Source organism: Scomber japonicus, chromosome 8 (genome assembly GCF_027409825.1).
Source record: "Scomber japonicus isolate fScoJap1 chromosome 8, fScoJap1.pri, whole genome shotgun sequence".
NCBI lineage: Eukaryota > Metazoa > Chordata > Actinopteri > Scombriformes > Scombridae > Scomber > Scomber japonicus.
The window spans coordinates 23,595,604-23,616,308 of record NC_070585.1 but is presented as its reverse complement, the minus strand read 5'-3'; the positions used below and the strand labels follow the sequence as shown (position 1 = coordinate 23,616,308).

Here is a 20,705-nt window from a genome sequence, read left to right as displayed (position 1 = left end):
ATATTCCTTCATCTGCACTGTTGCCCGTGAGATGTTGAGGTATGCCCACTGCTTATGTTTTGTTGTTTCTGTTGGATTGTCCACAGCCTCCCTTATGCTGAACATAGAATAGATTTTTAAGAAAAAAAGTCAATGTACTAATTAAAACTAAATCTTCCATCACTGAATATGTTCTTTTTTTCTTTCTTTTCTTCTTTTTTTTCTTTTTGCAGGCAAAGTGGTTTTGAAATTGTGAGGCGCAGCAGATACATAAATGTCACGCAAGACATTTTGAAAAATTAATCGGCAAACAAAATTAAACTTGGAAACAAATAGTCGGCAAAGGGTTACTAAGTCAATTAATTTCTACTGTTGAGATAATGAAACTGAAGCATTTTTCGCCTCGGAAATTCAAAGTCATATTGTTGGACTGTTGCAGCTTTGGGGGACATTCGACCACATGGCATTTGAAGAGAAAGAAAAAGCTTGTGTAGGAAACTGGATTGGAGCCATTAGCAGGCCGGAGACTGATTGGACTGTACTTAAGAGCACTGCTTCTCCTGTTGCTGTGGGTGGATGAATACATTAGCATGTGACATGCCCAGAGCTGAAGACAACAGAGTCTGTCACCACAGCTTGCAGAGTGAAGTGCCCCTGTGTGTGTGTGTGTGTGTGTGTGTGTGTGTGCGTGTGTGCGTGTGTGCGTGTGTGTCTAGGTTGCGGTTGGGGAGTGTAAGGGTTACACTGACTTGGATTGATTGTGTTGGAGCATGTGTTATGTTGATGTTTGTGTGTATGTGTGTGTGTGTTCAGGGTGTTGAAGAAGCTGTCTGGCAGCAGGGCTTGCCTACTGTGCCTAGCTCCGTCTACACCCACATGCACAGCTGGGCACTGCGCAATCCATCAATCTTGCCATAGGGTTAACACACACAAACACACGCACACACACATGCATACATGCGCACACACACACACACACACTAGAAAACAGGGCCAGGAGTTCAGTGACAGTACCAGAGCCACCACTACAACCTCCTTCACTCCAGCAAACACTTTCCCAAACCTTTTGCAGATGGCAAAATTGTTTGAAGTGACTCAGAAATCATTGTGCGAGCTACACATTCAGCAATAAACATCCCTCCATTACATCTAAACAGACACTTTGCTTTTTCTGTTCAGCGGTTCATCGATTGCCTGCCATATGGTAAGCGGAGGTTGTTATGGATTACTAAAATAATGAAAGGCTACTAGCAGCCATTACGTCTGTGCTATTCCTTTGGTTAGTGAGTCAGAGACCCTGAAGATAGAGCGAGAGCCTTGTCTTGGGAGAGGAGGACTATTTCTGTGTCGCCTGCAGCCACTGACACAGTGCGAGTGTTTACTGCTGTGCCATGCTGCCTCTCACAGTGGGAGCGGTTGAAGGATGACGGCTGACATTATTGTGCCTCCAGCCTGTAGCAGGAACAGTACAGGGAGAGCTTATTTAACCATCAGGTTACCAAAATGACTGCAACATTTCAGAGGGAAGGAGTTAGATGCAGTCTCATGGCCACTGCAGCTGTATGCACTCCTTTAACTCGACAACCTGCGGCCAAGGTTAGATTTAAATAGAGCACTCTAAAATCTGAGTTTACTCATAAAAGCAAGAGTAAATGCATTTTAGGTGCAGAATTGTTTTAAAGTGCAAAAAAAAAAAAAAAAAAAGGGGGGAAAAACAACAATGTCTGGTTTGGAGATGCTCTCTCTGGAAGCAGTACACCTCTATACACACAAGATGGCACTGGTAATACATGCGTCCTCAGCAGAGCCTGCGTCTCAGTCTGGAGTGGAGAAAGCTATTCCTTCAGGTCACTAATCTAAATACAGACACTCCTCATACATTGGTTTTCACTCTCCTCCGCCCTAGAATAGCAACTCGTGGATCTAAACGAACGAGCGGTTATTTGAAATGTAAATAAGCAGCTGGGAGTGAAGTTTGCCTGCATTTTTGATAAGTAACAAAAGGAATTAATTCACTTGCGAGCGTCAAAGATAGTGGCCATTCCTCGGGCCAGGTAGGCGAAATCCTTTGAACTGCACCAACCTGGTAGATGCTCAGTATCTCTGTTTATCCTGCAGAGCAGTCGATCTTGTTTCCTCTCCTCATCAAAACAGTGATAAACCATTGCTGGAAGGGGGTTTTCCTAGACAGTGTATAAAACGCATGAGAAAATTGTGTGGGGCTTCATTTGAGATGATATATTCTTTCATTCTGTCAGTGAGGGGAGAGCTCAGTGCCATATCATCACAGATTTGTCTCATATCTAATGAAGACAGTATTGAACCACTTCACTCATGATAGGAATGCAAATCAACCTCCATTTATAAAGATGTATGAGCTTTAAAAAAAAAAAGGCTTACATTAACAATCAAAGATCATTTGATTTTCAGTAGTTCAAGTTTTTTGCATGTTCATAAGAAAAAAAGCATCTTTTCTTTCAAGCTAAACTGCACAGAGTTGGATAAATATTCCTTTTAATAAGCTAAATGAATTTTCCAAATATGACTTTATGTGCATCACATTATATAAACACTGAATGCAAACATCTTCAAAAGTTATTGATTTGTGCTGAAGATTTGTTTCACCCAGATGCTTTCAGTGATGTCTGGAGATTCTTGTTACTGTATGCATGCAGTTTTTAGCATTCATCAGCTGTAGCAGGATCTTTTTTTTGTATTATCTCCATCATCCAGTGTCTTTCTGGGCCTCCCTAACTCAATGATGATTTTTAATTGTGAGACGTCTGTACTTTAAAAGCTTGACTTTCATGGTTAATATTGGACTTTTGTCCCAACGGGCATGAGGAGCTCTCAGGGAGCCAGCTGTAATATCTGTATCAGCCTCTCCAGTCAGGGTGACTGGGTGAGCCATCCCATTCAAAATGACTCTCAGGGCTTCCATGGCAATTTACTCTCACGACTACACAAAAGAGTCCTCAGAGTCCTCAGAGACCTTGCCAGATAGACAACAACTAACAGCATCTTACGAAAAAATAACACTTTACACTATTTCCCAACATTGTGAGTGCCGAAGCTCTACAAAAACATCACAAGTAGCAGCCGCAGTGGCAGCAGCAGCATGCTGAATGCATCCGTTTTAATAAACACTTGACTATTTGATGTGATGAGCGGGAAATAGTGAGAAATGAATTATATAAACACTGATTTTATGAACTTTTCATAACTGCCTCGGGGGCTTTGCAGTACACTTGTCAGTTTATTTGAAATATGTTTGCAATTATTGCATTTGTTAACTCATGCCACAATTTTTTTACTTGACATGTTGCTTTGGGCCATTGACATTATTGATTTAAAAATAACAATATGGTTGCAGTCTGAACTCAATTTATGAGCATATCCATAAAACATTTACATACAGTAATATGTTTCACCCTCTTTTTCACAAAATCGTTTTCACTGCCAATTATTATTGATATCACTGACGTTATTATCACACAGAGCCAACATGAGTCAACAGCCAGATTTACTTACCAAGTGAGAGGCTGTTATATTACTGTAAACAAAGCACTGTTTTGCATTAGATACTCAGGAGAGTTTCAGGAGATAAAGCAGAGACAATAAGAGCGTATTTGTCCTGTTTTTTCTTGTCATAATACTTTTAATTGAGTGCTTAATGTTTCTGCTAATGAACAATGGGTCTGGTGGTTAGAATGAGATCTGTCTATTATATGGATTCATTCAAACCACCAACACGCCACTTTTCACACAAACACCCAGGGGTATTAAGTTTCTTTCAAGGAAATCACAATGTTTCATATTATAGGACGACTGAGATTATTCATACAATGAAATTTTAATTGGAAGAAATCAGGAAAGAGATAGAAACACACACAAGACTTCAAAGCAAACTGTGACAGCAGTGAGCTCTCTGCGTTTTTGTCTCGCTGTTTAACTTTAGAATATCCCACATAGCTTGAATACTCTTGGGCATTTATGCACCTTGTTATTCTGATGACAGAACATCAATTACAAACACCTATCTTGCTTGCTTATCTCTTAGTTGCAGAGAGTTATTTCAGCTTGACAGATTGAGATGTGGTGTTACAGATTAAATCGCCTCAGCAAAGAGGAGACTGTTTGAACAGTTGCACTATTTAAAGCATTTTGTGGATTGTAACAACAGTGAAAACAATGAAGGATAACACAACAGCGACTACATCAAAATGGACAGCTGGGGTCTTTAATTATACCATACCTCCTTAGCATGACACAGAAACAGAGAAAAAATAATGCTAAAATACACAAAGACAGTCAGGAAGCTCTTGATGCCTGGATTGTGTCCTTTCTTAATTTGAACACATTGCATGTAGTGTCTTTATATTTTTTATTTTAGTTTTAGATCATATCTAACACATATGAGCATCCAAGAAGTGCTGCACTGTGTCACTGTAACAATGTTGACTTCATTATTTGTAGATCATATGATAGATATGGGGAAGGATTTGCTTTTTTCTGCTATATCTGTCATATAAGTAATATTAAAAAATGATCTTAAAAAACAGAGTAAGATATATATAGTTAAATATCTAATTAGATAGCACCACTTAAAGATAGTTATACATACTATTGATATACTGTATGTACATTTTTATACAATACAGTACAGTTTATAGGACAACTCTGTTGAACCTATAAAGTAAAAAAAAAGGATAGACAGTGCTGATGTATGTTATAGAAAAGATTTGATGTAGGTGACACCTTCCAAATTAAATTGAATCCATTGCACAGGATCAAATTGCAGGAATAACAAATTTGTAGATGAACAAAGAAAACTAGACAGCTGTAAATGACTGATGCCTTTTAAGAAAGAATCAAAATGCCCCCAATGCCATTTTACTTTTATATTGGATAATAATTTTGTGCAATGGGCTGTTATGCTCTGACAAGTGATCTGGATAATTTGTCAGAGGGGAATTTGCACCTATGACGACATGAACAGTTTAACCCCCAGACGGCACCGACCCTCCTCAGATCCTCCCCAGCATACGGGCGATCCACCAGTTGCAGGGCATGACAACCTGACAGATGACCCGACCTCCTTGGTAATAGTATGGCCATGGGTTGAAACCACCCAGGGGCTCGTGGTAGCGCCGGCAGTAGCGGTAACCACGGCGACAGTGCTGGCAGCAGTAGCCGTGGTCATCCAGACGGTTATCCAGCTCGATGCCGATTTCTCTCTGCAGAGGACACAGGGTTGTGCAGGGTTACAATCACACACATGACAAATGCCAGTACTCCTGAGGCAAGGGCAGAGAGAGAAGAAGAGGAGGTGTGAATTGATGAGCCTGCTTCGCTTGTAGGTCAGAAGAATATATGTAAAATCCAAACAAGAGTGAAAAGATCAGAATTGATATCTGTGAAAATGCAAAGTTGTACCATGCTTGATGACTGTGACAAAGAGATCAAGATAGCGGTGAGAATGAACTAGCTTGATTTAAGCTGCAGGAGAATAAAACATGATATAATACCCTTGACCTTTCTATTATGCCATGAGATAGAAGTACTGTCAGCTGTGCAATGCTCCATCTCTGATTCCAGCATTCACAGCCTCTCTACCGGTGCTATCTTCAATCAAAGGGACTCTAATGTTGGTAGTTACCGGTATAATTACACTATTTCTTTCATCTCTGACCTCTTAACTCCCTTGACTGAAGCCCACACTGTGCACCAAAATGGCTACCCCTCCTCCAATAGAGCATTCAAATTAGAGCTCCCCACGTCTTGGCGGCCTCCCCTTGACCTTGACTTTAAGTGCATGGCACATTCCTGAAGCAATTAGCAGAGTAATGATCGCCTAACAAGGATTCTTTCATTTGCTCTTGCTGGCTGCCTCTGAATTTATAGAGGGGGCAAATGAAACCCAAACGAAAGGTAAATTGGGTAGAATTAATGGCCCTTGGATTTTTCCATTGTGCTGGTTGGTTCATGCCCTCATAGACTTGTGGGAGCTGAGTGCCATGCCTTTGATCAAAAGCAACTCCAAATGGGGTTCGGAGAAGTGCCACTTAACTCACCACACAAGTTGAGGCAGCGACTGCCCTCGGTACGCATTTGACCACATTTCAATCTCTTTTAGTAAATGAATCCTGGGAGACAATCTGGCGCAGTCTTGTTAAACTGCTCAGATGCAGGAGTCGACGGGCCTCACGCCGACTTCACATGCAGAACAAACTGGCATAAATCTTTGCAAGCACAAACAATGACTCAGCTACATGTAATAGTGCAAAACAAAACACATCCACTGCTGGGAATAGAAAATGTGTGGGAATTGTTTAAGAGGACAGGACCCGCAGGAACACATGGCAAAGTCTCTATAGTCTCCTGCTACATTAAGAATGGGAATTAGGGGTTTTCTTCCATCTACTCCATAAGTCAGTGTGTAGTCGATCACGCTGGTTTACACATTTTTTATTGTGTTGTCTCCTCTGTGGCAGTCAGCAGACTATAATCACATAACACTACGTTCCTCACAAGCATGACTCAGAAAAAAAAACGGAAAAGCATGCATTCAATGTGAGCTATGATAAATTGAGTAAAATTACACACTCATGAGACACACTTAAAACACAGAAAAAGGGTGGGACAGATTATATCTAGGATGGGTTTGATTTATTACTATGACAAGTGCGGGTAGGCTTTTAATGATTTATTGTTTCAGTCAAGTTTCAGGTCATCAGCTTCCAGGCAACAATCTGTTATGGAAACAACACAAAAGCTGTCAATGGACCAACGATAATCTTATCTGCTCCTCGCAGTCCAAACTGGGATGTTACGAAATCCAGCACTGTGGCTGAGAAAATGAAGGAAATATTTTATTCAAATGATACAGCGTTTATCAAAACAAACAGCCAATAGGCAGCATTGTACCTTAAAGACAATTAATCAGAGCTATCCTTTTAAAACGGAGGGTACATATTAATCACTCTGGCTTTGAGTTGCCGTCTCTAGTGGGATGCTGCGGTGATAAGAATGGTTCACCTTGGGAAATCTGAGGCAGTCACTCACAAACAAGCAGCATTAATGAAGAGTAAAAGCCATTACCCCCGTGCTGCATCTGATTTCATCACATACTCACAGCTCACATATACACATGCAAACACATTCACGCACACACACACACACACATATATACTCACAGGCACTTCTGTGTATAATGTGAGGCGCTGGATATGAATGAGTCTGCAGAGTAGAAAACTGCGTCAGTCATTCAATAAGACGTAACGAATCAAAGCACGACTCCTCTAATCTCCATACTTGGTGGTGTTATTTCACACATGCTGATCACCACTCTTCATGAGCTTGAAGCACATGCCTGGATGTGTTATTAAATCTCATAGCAGAGCTCATCACATTCATTCTTGGATCAAAACAGCAGAGATAACATTTCTGTTTCAAAACCTGCTTTGTATTTAAAAAGGGTTTTCACACAGGACAGTGTAACGTATGAAACGCTTTGCCGCATGTCCTGATCTCAGATTTTCATCTTACAGTGCGCTACAGTGAGGTGGAATGACAGTGAAATCGGATGTAATTGAATAAGGAGATAGTCATGTATTTCAGTAAACTCTACCGGTTTACCTAAGTGATAAGGAGCTTTAGCTTCAGTGTGAAGATTCCTCTGGAGGCACAAACAGCTCCTGCATTCATGTATATGAATTCCTTCAGCTTTTTCGCTCTGTTATGCATGATCAGACATCTAGTCAGACCTGGAACATGGCTCTCAGAGGTCTGTAAGGAGGTCTAGGTTTTTTTAACACCTACACGCAGGCAGAAAGACCAAACTTGTTTACATATGTAGGTGTCTGCTTTGTCTCCATACTGTGGTCAATTCATATTGGGAGCCCATCCTTGCTATATGGGTCAAGGACAGTGGTGCCATCCCTTCAGCCTTGTCACATGGTAGTTATTCAGTTTGAAATTTCCAGGGCCACCTCTGATACACACTGCACTCTGACATGGCAGCCATGGCAAAGGTCAGCTTCATATATCTGCCAGCCAGTGTCACAAGGACTCAAACGATTATTCTGCTTTAGAAACGCATGCTGTGAGGAAGAAGCGGCACTGAAATTCAGATTTATGAAACGCAGATGAGGGGCCGTGGCAGATGAAGTGAATACGTGTTTTTTTGTGTGTCTATGTGTGCGCGAGTGTGATAGATGAAAGGATGTAAGTACAAAGAGAAATAGTGCAGCAGTAGCAGACTGTGTGTGTGCTTGGTTGAAGGTGTTTTCTGACTGTGCACACATTTACATGAGTTGTGGCTCTGGATGAAGCAAACAAAAAAAAAACAGGTTTGGCTCACACATGTGGCATCCCACTGGCATGAGCCGGAGTTCAGTCTCCCAATTACAGACTACTGCCTGCCCTCTGCTTGGTCACAAAGCCCTTTGTTATCGCTGGACTCACAAACAGAGTCTGGATGTGCTGCTGGAGTGGATTGCAGTGGTGTGCATTACTCAGCTGATAGAGGCAGAACGTTTCAAAAGGAGAGCTGAGTTTTTCATCCCTTGGTATGTTTTAATTGCATAGCACTGCATCTCCTGCCGCAGACGATGAGGGAGAAGACAGAGAAGCCGGGCTGAATTGAGGAGTTGAGCAGGAGGTGTTTCTGGGATGGGCCTGATAAATGTCAACATTATAGGATGTCTCATTTCTCTGTGTGTCTCTCACCATTTCTTACAGCTCTGAGGAGGAGATAGAGCCCAAGTCATTATCCTTGAATTTAGCTTTAGTGGCTATTCACCTGTAAGTGCTGAATGTGTGGGTGTGTGCATGCGTGTCAGATATCTTTGTACCTGTGTATGTTCATGCTTATCTTTAATATGCAACTGCATTTTTCTTTGCATAATTCATTTGAGTATGTGACTCTCCCTAAGAGTCAGGGATAATTAATCATACAGTATTGAGTGGTTTACATGCAGTACACCAAAATATGCCACTTGGCATTTCTGTTCATTTTATATCATTTGATAATTAAAGCATTATTAAAAAATGTAACTTATCTGTGCAGCAATAAGTGACCTTGAGAGTGCTTCTTTGTACAGAGCTTTCCACTGCCGCAGAAAATAGGAAGTGAAAAAAGGCACTAACGGGCGCTGTAGGCACAAGTTGCTGCCTTTGAAAGGCTGGATATTCCTCTCAATTAATGGAGAGACATTAAGGGAGTCTTCAATGAACTGGCCTTACTTAAACAGATATATAGAGCAATTGCTGTGCCCTCTGGTGCACAAAGTCAGTTTTAACATCAATTAGTGAGCGATTTATATGCAGAAAGATTCGAGGCAGAATTGGAGCTGATTGAAGTGGTTCAACTGTATCTCTTGGTGTGGTCTTCAGTTGATGTGCTGCAGAGGAGCCCACTTACATAGTCGTTTACGGGAGCGTGGTCCAGGACGTCGCGAGTGAAACGCTGACCTATGACCTCTGCGTCGGGTGCGTCCACGTTTTCTTCCTCGTGAAGGTCAGAGTCTTAATACACGAGAGAGAGAAAAAGAGAGAGAGGAAAAAGAGGATGTGTTTTTATACTCGAAACTGGTTTTTATATTGTTTGAAGTAAAATAAGAACACTCTTAGATTAAATTTCAGCTTGTACACTGTGTTTTCCCAGTGGCACGATGTTAATTACTAACATTCAGGAGAAATACACAGGATTTCAGTTCAGCTATTTCATGCTTCTTTTAAACAACAGTGTTGCTGTTTTGATACTAACACACAAAACATTTTCCACAGATCCTAGTTAGTAACGCCCACACATCATTTTTAGAAACATTCAAAAACTACCACATCTCCAGATGACCTTCTGCAGTGATAGAATATAGTTAAGTACATTGACTGTACAGTTTTGAGATATTTTATTTTAGGTTTTCTCATTTCATGCTACTTCTACTCTGCTACATTTCAGAGGGATGTGTTGTACTTTTTACCCCATTACATTTATACTAGACTTTACTTTATAGGTTAACATTTAACATGCTGCACGTACTGCAATTCAGAAAAAAGGCAGCACTCTATAGTTCAAAGACAGCAAAAAGAAGTTTTTATACATTTTTGAGCCCTATATCTTTTAGTTCAATAAAACAAGTGAAAAACAGTGAGTTCATGTTAACCTGTTTTAGTAGAGTTCAACAGGATTTATGAGTCTTACAGAATAAGGGGACATAGTTTTTGTCCTAAAGCAGCTAACCTCTATTCAGTCTTCTTTTAAGATTGTCAAACAAACACAAGAATTCTTGATTTAAGTAGATTTTTACTGCAACAGGCTGAAATAAACTAACTAGACTAAGATTTTAAAAATTTTAAAAACTTATTTTAACAGAAAAAAGCCCTCAGTAGCAAACTACTTCATACTGTAGATGAAGATTTGTTTTCCTTTTTTTAATTTAAACTCCACCTTAATCATTAACCATCATTAAAATGCTGCTTACATGTCAATGTAATACACTAAAAGACAATAAAAGTTACATGTTGTAAATTCTTTAACTTTTGAAACATTAAGTACATTTTGCTAATAATACTCTGGCACTTTGCAGGGCTTTTACTTGTCATATAGTGTTTTCTGGGGTATTGTTTTTTTATTATTATTATTTTTTTTTAACCTAAGTAAAGGATCTGAATACTTCCTCCACCACTGACCATCTGTCAACTTTCCAAACACACAGAATAGCTTGGGCTAGATGCTCATATGGTTGGGAATTTGTGCGTCCTGTATGGACATCCATATGGCCTGCAGGGATGCCCTCTAGTGAGAGTGTTAATAGTCTGCATTTAGAAGCAGAGATGCCCCCTGCTCTCACCACTCAGGGGGGAGGGATGGATCCAGTGGATGGGCAGCTCCTGGCAAATCTCCCAGATCTTGGAGTCGAAGAGGAATGCTGGGTTAACGATGGGCTCCTCAGCAGGAACCCACACTTGGGAGTCGTCCACCTTCATATCCATGGCCTCGGTCTCATCCACCTGCTAGAAAACACACACACACACACACACACACAAACATACACACATATATCACGTCAAAACTCGCAAAAATGTTGCACAAAATCTGGCCCTGCATTGATTGACTGAATTTATTGTCCAACTCAGTGGAAATTTGACTTCTCCCAAAATACAGCAAAATACATACCCTGTGTATAATGCAACACACCATTAAATACAGTACATACAACATTATAACATACAATAGTAGCAGGTAGTAGCAGGTAGTTTATATAAATAACACCTGGGAACAGATCTTACACATCTGCTCCCTGATGCAGTCATTCTGTGTTAATGTCTATATGGTATAAGAAATAAAAGACTACTTGTTTAAGTTCCGGCCGGCCCTTGGGGCCCTGAATCAGCAGCCAGACAGGAGCAGCTCAAACTCTGAGTTTAATGGGAAGAGAAGCACCGGGTCAGCAGCTATGCCGCGCCCCTGAAAACCACCCCTTCCCCGGAAGCACCCTCTTCCCCTGAGCCACACAGCAGCTCCAGCTCATCGTTTTATCTATCACCTTTTTTTCCACAGTGAGGGCAGCAACATCCTGACTCTGAACTCCCACTGCCCTGACTCCCTCTTCTTCCTCTCCCTCACCCTCCTCTCAAGCCTGCGGTACGTTCTTCCTATTATACATCATTGAAATTCACAGACAGTGATGATTTGACTTTTAAATGACTTTAGAAGTGGTCTTCATTACTCTGAGTGTGGCTGCAATATTGTTTAATGTGACAGACACAATAAAGCCTTGCGTGCTCCTCCAGCCCCCCTTCCCCTTCCCTCCCCCCTACACCACAATGCTTCGCTTGGCACCCAACACTATCAGTGGGCTTAATTTGTTGATACTGTAGTTCATGAGCTGTAAAGTAAACTATTATTGCTTAATGATAGGGACTACATGTCAGTGTTGTCTAATAGAGACATATGAAGGGGATTTGGTAATGCTCTCCCCTAACAGTGCAGATATTTATTTTCTTCATGTATATGTAAATACACACACAAACAAACCCCTCTTCCCATTGCCTTGTTAATTAGCAACCCAGAACAGAAAAACAGTTCACTTGACAAATGTTTTTACAAGGTGATTTTCTCCCAGTCTAAAGCTTAATTGCACATTAGTTAAGCTTGACGTAGAATCCTGGGGCTATAGTAGGAGCAAGAATCATTTATATTGGGTCATGCCCCCTCCCTCCTGTTCACCCCCGTCACTCTCTTGAATTAGAACTTGCTTTTGCTTCTTGTTTGTCATCGAGCGACACAGTTGTGACCCGCAGTGGGGGTAAAAAAAAAAAAAAACCCAAACTAACTTGAGCATATTCTGCCACATTAAAGATTGTGTTTGGGCACAGGAGGTGTTTAGCCAAGCTTTTGACACACTTTCCCTCACTTTTAAGCGTCGGCCAGTAGATTAATGTTGACTCGGAGGACCGGTGCGGCGGGGTGGTGGTGATACAGGGACAGGGAAGGGGGGAAAGAGGGAGGGGTGGGGGTGTGCTCTGGCATTGAGTTGGTCCGCTCCCTGTTCCCGTGGCTGCAGAAATTAAAATCAAACTCCAGGAACACAAACAGCTCCCGCTAATTGGACCTCTTAACCATTGAAACCAAGTGAGTCTTCTCTGGAAAATAAATGGAGGTCACGACACTGGGCTCACAACATGACTTTGACTTCACAGTTGAAAAACGACTCCAATAACTTGTAGGAGAGAGCGCCTGGGGGGAAGTGGTAAAGGTCAGCATTTTAGCATGGGGCATGGATTTCTAAATGCCAGTTGACAAGCACAAAGACAACATGATTATAGTCCTCTAGTTTATACACACTTTTGAAAGTCTTTTCCATTTTGCTATTGACAAATTATATATTATTATGACGCGAGCAACTTTTTATCAAGTATTGGACCTTGGGAATGATGGTAATTTGTTTTGTGTGGCCTGCTCCTGGTGTATGTATAATTTCCGCCTACAGTGCACAACTTAATTATATACCAGTTGTGCTGTAGTTAATGAATTTACCCTCTCCTGCCACTATGTCCCGAAGGGGGACACCCGTCTACATGACACATTGTTTTAAGTGTTGCAGAGATCAACAAAGATTTTCTCACAGTACCCAAGAGCATTACCACACATATCTCAGTTTTTGTTAATGTTGTGTGCCAGGTTATGAATTTTAGTTCACTACTTAGAGATTCTTCCTAAATACACTTATAATGTAAGAATAGGGGACAAAATCTACAATCCATAAAGGTTTATGTGAGACGAATATGAAGGTTCAGTCATCAGTCAAACCAAGTCAATACCTTTCAGAGTCGCTGTCTATTTGGTGGCAAAGTCCCTTTTTTTGTCACTATAGTTCCACTGCAGCTAAACAGGGAAACAATGAGAAACGCAATGATATACTAAAATACAGTAAATGTGGCAGATATGTTCTTGAATAGATTCTTAACTCCAAGTGTTGAAGCCTCATATTATCTTCAGATAAACTTTGAAATTTACATTTGCACAAAACAAGGACTGTATTTTAACTTCAAATGTGCACTGTAGGCACATCTGAAGGGGATTTTCTAATGTCAGCATGAACAGGAGGAATAATTACACCAAGAAAAACTTCTGCAAGTGTTCATTTGGGAACCTGCCTATTGTTTTAATACAGACTTTAAAAATGGTAAACCTATCCTTAAGAGTACAAACGGTCAGGACACACCAGGATTTAAGAATCTGAAATCTCACTTTCACATATTCAATACCGACAATTCATTGTCAGTAAATGGCTCAGTAAACAGAAAATACAGGCTCAGAAATCTTTTGTGACCATATTTCTATCTGGTTAGTGGTAGTTTACCAACTAGCCTGAGTTTTCTCTGATCCTATAGAACCAGATATTCTGTCTGGGTCAATTTTTCTGTGCACTTCCACAACTGCAGACAGATAACTTTTCAGTTTTTTGTTAAAGAATAACCTCACTGGTCAGCCAACAATTCACTGAGCACATCTTAATGGAGACATATGAGACAAAACAAACAGTACTATGTGCTTGCAAGATTTTGGCGTATTCACACTCTCCTTGCAGTTTTTCTTTTTGCAATTCTTGTCTGAGTGGGAGGTTTTGGGTTGCTGGGTGAGCTTTGGTCATCCATATTAAGTGGCTGTTTGGAGCAAGCAGCATCGATTGACAATGTTAAAGGGTGTGAGGGAGGTGGATGGTGACTTCTGTGTCAGACTGGGGGAACTGGAAATATGCTCAGGGATTACTCCCTCAGACATTTCATAGAGGAGGCAAATTGAAAAGGGAGGAAAAAATCCTGGCAAACAATACATGTTTGTCACCTGGTTCTCCCTCGCAGGGGCTGCGTTTCCTTATCAGCTGCTTGCAGTTTTTCCGCAATTTTTTCCTTTGTTTTTCACCTCAGCTCTAAAGCCTGCTGTGGGTGCTCTGAGCTCTCTTTCCTAAAAGCCTGCAGCTGGGTTAAGCTAGGAACTATTAGTGCTTGGCTTTAACCCCTGTGAGCTTCATGTGTTTCACCACCTGAGGAGGAACTTGTGCTGATCTTCTCCAGGTCACACGTGGGTGGATTCTCACAGAGGACGGATCAGGGGCTGTTGTTTAATGTGAGGACAAACCTTGGTGAGGTCAGGCCAAGGTCACTTTTCATTACCTAAATATGGCCCCTCTGACATTTACTGTATTTCTCTGGTGCAATCCAGTATTTTTGTGGGAAAAACATCCTCTGCAGCAATATTAGCAGCAGCACACAGTGGTGAGGCTACAGTGCAAAAAGGAGTGATGTCAAAAATAAATGTTTTTACAGAGGGAAATTGTGGGAGATAAATAAAGAATATGAATATGCAATTATTTTTTGTAGAACTTGTTGCAACCCTGTCTCTTAGATATTAAGATTATATACTAGATAACTGTCTATACTGAATCAAATTAGTAATTTTTAGTAGATGTGGTGACATTGTGATTGAAACGTTATACTTCATGTTATACTGTACAGTGTGTTGGTTAAAAGCTTACTGAAAGACAATGCAAGCCACAATAACACATGATGTTATATTTTCTTCAAGTAGTTGCTTGTTGCTTTAACCTTATGAACTTTTCTTTTGTAAGCTTAGTTTTGTAACGAACTCAAACAGGTTGAACCAAGAAACAAATGAAGATAAGCCATTTAGAATCAGCGCCAAATGTCATGCCATTATGAATGAAGGTTCGTAATTACCACCTCTATTATATACAACTTACTTGCAGGTGTGAATATGTTTGAGAGTAACATAATAGCACAAAAAATATGCTTTTATTGACACGGGGAGGCAAAATGCTCCCACTGAACTTATCAGCAAAATGTTCAGTTAAAACATATTTTATTTGTTGCCTATAATTTCCTGTTTTGTAACACACAACCTTAAATGATTGTTGAGTGTTTTAGAAGGTTATGCTTAAAAATTTGGTTAAAGGACCAGTGTGTAAGACTTAGTGGCATCTAGCAATGAGATTGCAGATTTCATTATGATTTCTCAATGTAAACCCAGCCTTATAGTTACATTTGAGTGACATGCGCCATCTAGAGGCCGTAGTAATTATGACCTGGAGAAGTGACATAGCTCAGATGCTGGTGGGTTGGGTGGATGGCAAAAAGTTGACTTACCTGTTGGAGGCTGATGTTTGCTACCTGCCGCCATCCATGAGTCAGAACAGTTAAAAAAAAAACCTAACTACAGGTGTTGTGGTGTTTACTGTTACCATGATGACGAAGGTTGGCTAACTTTACAGAAGTAGCAACTTTTACTCACATCACGTTCCAAGTGATCATTTTGTTGCAAACGTTGATCTTTCCAATAACCCTAACCAAGTGGGTTTTGTGCCTAAACCTAACCAGACCTTAACCACAGCACTGTCACACCATAAAACATAATTATTTTTTAACAGTGATTTATAAATGGTTTTGGAAACGAGGTAATGTATTAGAAAATGCTGCTGCATGGCATAGTTGACCTATGCAGTTGTTTAATTATGAGGATGTGTTGCGTAAACCACAGCGTGAAACACCTTTTTATTTTTTTATTTTATTGAACGCAGAAATGCAGAATCATCTATTTTAAGTCATAATAAGGCTTCCATAACTACTACTGTTACCCCTATAGTCACTTTCCTTAGATAGTTCTCTTTGGAGCTGTGAATTAAGCCAATTAGACTTAACAGTGCACAAAAGAAGACAGAAATGGCACAGACATATAGTGCTTCCTAGGCAATTAGTATCTGTAAACGTGGATCAGACACTCTGAAGATGAGAGGAAAATAAGAAAACAGTGTTTGGTTTTGGGGTGTAACAGCTTGTGTTCTTAAAGTTAAAACTGAGACTGGGTTGGCTTGGACTTACAATTGGCTTATTCTGTTTTTTAAAATGAATCAGTTAGCAGGGAGCGTCAGATACTTGCCAGCTACTTCTTCTCAGCTACAATGTGAAATGTAAATGAGAGCACGCAAGCAGTGGAGACATTTGAGAGAAGGATTTTCTCTTTGAACATACAGCCCACTCAGTGAATTGCACTGTGACACTGAAAAATTGGGAATTTTGATTGACTGAATCTCTTCCATTCCTTTTGCATAAGTTTACATACAACTATAAGACCCAGAGAAGTAAAATGAATCACTCTAAACTTGGAGAGCAGCCTTGTGAATTTTACAAAGAAAACATCTTTTAAGAAATACCATTTTAATGGCTTACCTCTCACTCAGACCTCTCTTGCACCCTTCCCCTTTAGGCTATTTGGGTAGAGCCTTTGGAGGAGATGATTAAAAATTAATATTGGCTCAAGATTGACAGCAAACAGCATTTGATGTGAGCCACAAAGAAGCTATGGGTTTGTGGGCAGCTTTCTGACAGTTTCACAGACGCCACAAACCCCAGTTTATTCTTCAGTGAGAAGGGTGGGGGAGAAAGGATAAGATGGACAGGCTGAGGATTTGTTTGGTGCTCACAATGCTCTACTCTGGTTATCTCTCTACAATATGCATGACAGCTTCTGTAGGACTACAGAGACTCTGAGGTACAGACAGCCGAGGGAGGAGGCGTACCAGTAACTCTCTGTCCTCAGCCTCCACCTCTGCCACTGTAGGTAGGGTCCTAGTTTGGGTCCTGATGTAGCACCTCTGATGTTCGGCAAACCGGATACCAGTGATTCCCTTTGAAAAAAAAAGAAAAAGAAATGAATACTCAGAAATTCCGATATATGTTTCATTCATTAGCTTTCTCTGATGTGGATCTCCCATAGGCACTGGGGTGATCGTTTTAAAACGCTCAGATTTTTGCTGATAATCAAAGCTTTTAGGTTAAAACCTAATGAGTGAGAAGAGGTGTATTTTTGATCTTTTTTCTTTTAGCATGCTATAAAATTGATGGCTGCTTGTCCCTTGCAATACAGCTCTTGCTTTCAAGCTGAATGGAAGTAAAAAGGCGGGGGTGTTCCACCGTGGCTGTATAATACTTCATAGCAGGATATATCGCACAGGAGAGCCAAGTGACATTGTTGAGAATGAAGTGTTTTCTACAGAGAGTGCCCCCATTGAATTAGCCAGTCATAGGTCCCTGTCACTCTCTTAATCTGCGCAGTCAAGTGTGGAGTCACTCACTTCAGCTCCACTGATGATCCTCCACCATGTGGACTGTAGCTCTATTCAGTCTGACACACAGAGCCTCAATAGGCAAGAAAGATCTGTTAATTCTCTCTCGGTGTCATTCTATGTTAATCTAAGATATTCAGCCGGAATAAGTCTGAAAGACATTCAGTAGATCAGATTGTATCCAATTTATTTTCTGCAGAGGAGAGCTGCCCATTCAGCATACTGTATTAGAACAGACAGCAGGATCTACATCTGCCACGGCTTCTTTAAAATTGTATCAACTGAAAATTGTATGAGCGGTACCATGAAAATGGACTTGATTCAATCTAAATTTAATTACAGTAACACGGTGATTGCTATGACATCTCCTTTGAATCAGTTAACTTGACCATGTGAGTGCTATTTCTACATTTTCTGTGGTGCTGTCACTCCGAAAACCAGATACCAGCTGCACAAGACATGATACAAAGTGATGCCTGTCATAATCTACCACATGTAATTTCATCTGTGCGGAAAAGGATGGGGCTATAATAGTCTCAAGCACAAAAGCATAATGTTTATGCCGGACTTTATTGTGATGAGTCTCTGTTTAATTTGGGTGTACTGTATTGGTGAGCTGCAGCAGAAAAAGAGAGGACAATGTTGTGATGAGATACAATGATTACTGGAGTTGGTCAACCAGAAAATGAAGAAAGACACATTAACACAGGGATGAGAAATGGAAAAACAATGCCATTTTGAAAGACAATGTTAAAATAATGACTTGGCCTATCCATGTGCAAGATGCTCATCTTCATCTATTCAACAGAATTGACAGCATGTGCATCACTCAGTTGCTGTGAATAAAGATCAAAGGTGTTGTCAACAGGTAACGTTCACAATTAAAGTTTGAGTGCTCAATACAGATTTATTGCTCAGATTTTTTGTGTGTGTAGCTGTTCACATTATTTTTTGTCCAGTATCAGATCCGTCACAGTCTTGAAATTAACTGGAGGTCAATGCAAAGAGGCCAAAATTTGGGTTATGTGATCTCTTTTGTATGATCCAGTTCACAGTCTGGCTGCATCATACTGTATAACTTGAAGGTGTGAACATGCTTTACTGTTTAGGCAGATAAAGAGTTAACTACAATAATCAGTTCTTGAGAAAATAAACGCATGAATAACTTTCTGCAAGTCAGAGATAGAAAGATCAGATTTTTGGACTGAACCACCTCATTGACATTAAATTGAAAGTTAAATTGGAATCAAAGATAACTTCTGGCATTAATCTTAACACAAGATGCTGGGTTAACAGATGAGGAAAAATATATGTACAATGACCCACATATGACTATTTCTTTTTTTGTTGTTGGAGGAATTAATTCGACATCCAGCATCTGATATCTTTTAGACAAGTCTTTTAAAAAGCCAGACTAACAGGGGGACCCTTGTTTTACAGACACATAAAGTTGTGTGTCATCAGTGCATAGCAATAAAAAGAGTTTGTGTATTTATAATAATAATAATAATAATAACTTTATTTTGTATAGCGCCTTTCATGAAACCCAAGGTCGCTTCACAATAACAAGAACACAGACAAAAAACACACATTTAGCCTGCAAAAGCCTGCAGGAACAAGTGCCTTTTCAACAATGATATAAAAGAGTCCAGAGTTGGTACTAGGCGAATGTTAGGAGGGAGCGAGTTCCACAGTGTAGTGTAATCTGCTAAGTGAAAACATGTATATATGGAATAGAAAAGGACCTAGGACAGAGCCTACAGTACATGCCAACATTCATTCATACACTGATGACAGAGGTATCAGGAGTGGTTCAGTGCTTCCTATCCAAAGAGCCCCGCACAATGTTTCTATACTCACCCATTTACACGTGGGAGAAATTTGGGGTTGAGTATCTTGCCCAAGGACACTTTGACATGCTAATTGGAGGAACTGAGGGTTGAACCAGCGACCTTCTGATTAGTGGACAACAGCGCTATTTCCTGAGCCACAGCCACCCCAAACACTGAAAAAGACTGACTGCTGTGAGCACTAACCTCACTGCCTCACCCACCCAACCGCACACACAGTCGTAAAAGGTAAATGGGCTGCACTTACATAGCGCCTTCCTAGTCCTCCGACTACTTTAAAGGCTTTTATACTACAAGCCACATTCACTCATTCATACACACACTCACACACCGATGCTGGCAAGCTACCACACAGGGTGCTAGTGCAGCCATCGGGAGCAATTTGAGGTGCAGTACCTTTCCCCAAGGACACTTCCATATGTGGACTGGAGGAGCCAGCAGTGAAACCGCAAATCTTCCGATTAGTAGAAGACCCAGTCTACCTCCTGAGCCACAGCCGCCCCTAACAGTCATGTTTCCACCACTTCAGAGGACATAACATTGACTTACAATAATTTCCTGAAAACTCATCCACCATAATTACCACATCCGTTAAGATTTGGCTTTTCCCTTAGGAGGACTTTGTGTACAGGTTTATACAGTTCATTCGTGCAGTATCAAATGTAACGTACCCTGCCCCCCATCACACTTCATCTCTTACAGTTTACTAGTTTGATTGAGAATTCATACCTATTCAATTTAGTGTGGCAACCTATACTGTCTGCCCAAAGGCATCAGCAGGGACTTTGTGAAGGATGTGGTTTGGCTCACAAATAATTTTAAGGCCCTGCTTCTTCACTGTCTCCTCAAATATCTCCTGGAGAGACGACTAGAGCGGCATGCCAATTATTTTTCCAGTCCTTCTGGTCAGGTTGTGGAGTCGTGATTTGAGTTTAACGGTCAGGTTGCCAAATCGTATTATGATGCCATATCGAATAATATATTCCATGACCACATTGGACCATTCATTATACACTACACACCTTGCAGACTTACCGAAGTCTATCATATTGCACATATTGTAGTGTGGCTCATACCACCCAATATGCTGCTACTTTACCACAACTGTACAGTTTAGGTCACTATGTCTTGTCTCAGTTTCATCATTTACAAACACTAAAGGCTGAAATGGAGACTGTACTTACTACAGGGGGCACACAAACTATAATCCTACAGAATATTCTTTTAT

General features: G+C 40.6%; 1 protein-coding gene across 1 annotated transcript in view; it reads right to left on the bottom strand.

Annotated features, from left to right (window-relative positions):
* Nucleotides 1-4,696: 4,696 nt before the first annotated feature.
* tnmd (tenomodulin) overlaps nucleotides 4,697-20,705 on the bottom strand; it is a 52,617-nt gene continuing 36,608 nt past the window's right edge. The window contains exons 4-7 of the mRNA XM_053324401.1: nucleotides 17,082-17,189; nucleotides 10,833-10,995; nucleotides 9,404-9,507; nucleotides 4,697-5,216 (exon numbers count right to left, since the gene is read on the bottom strand). Coding sequence (XP_053180376.1) covers nucleotides 5,007-5,216; nucleotides 9,404-9,507; nucleotides 10,833-10,995; nucleotides 17,082-17,189 — 585 coding nt within the window. The 3' untranslated portion in view covers nucleotides 4,697-5,006. The remainder of the gene's footprint in view (nucleotides 5,217-9,403; nucleotides 9,508-10,832; nucleotides 10,996-17,081; nucleotides 17,190-20,705) is intronic.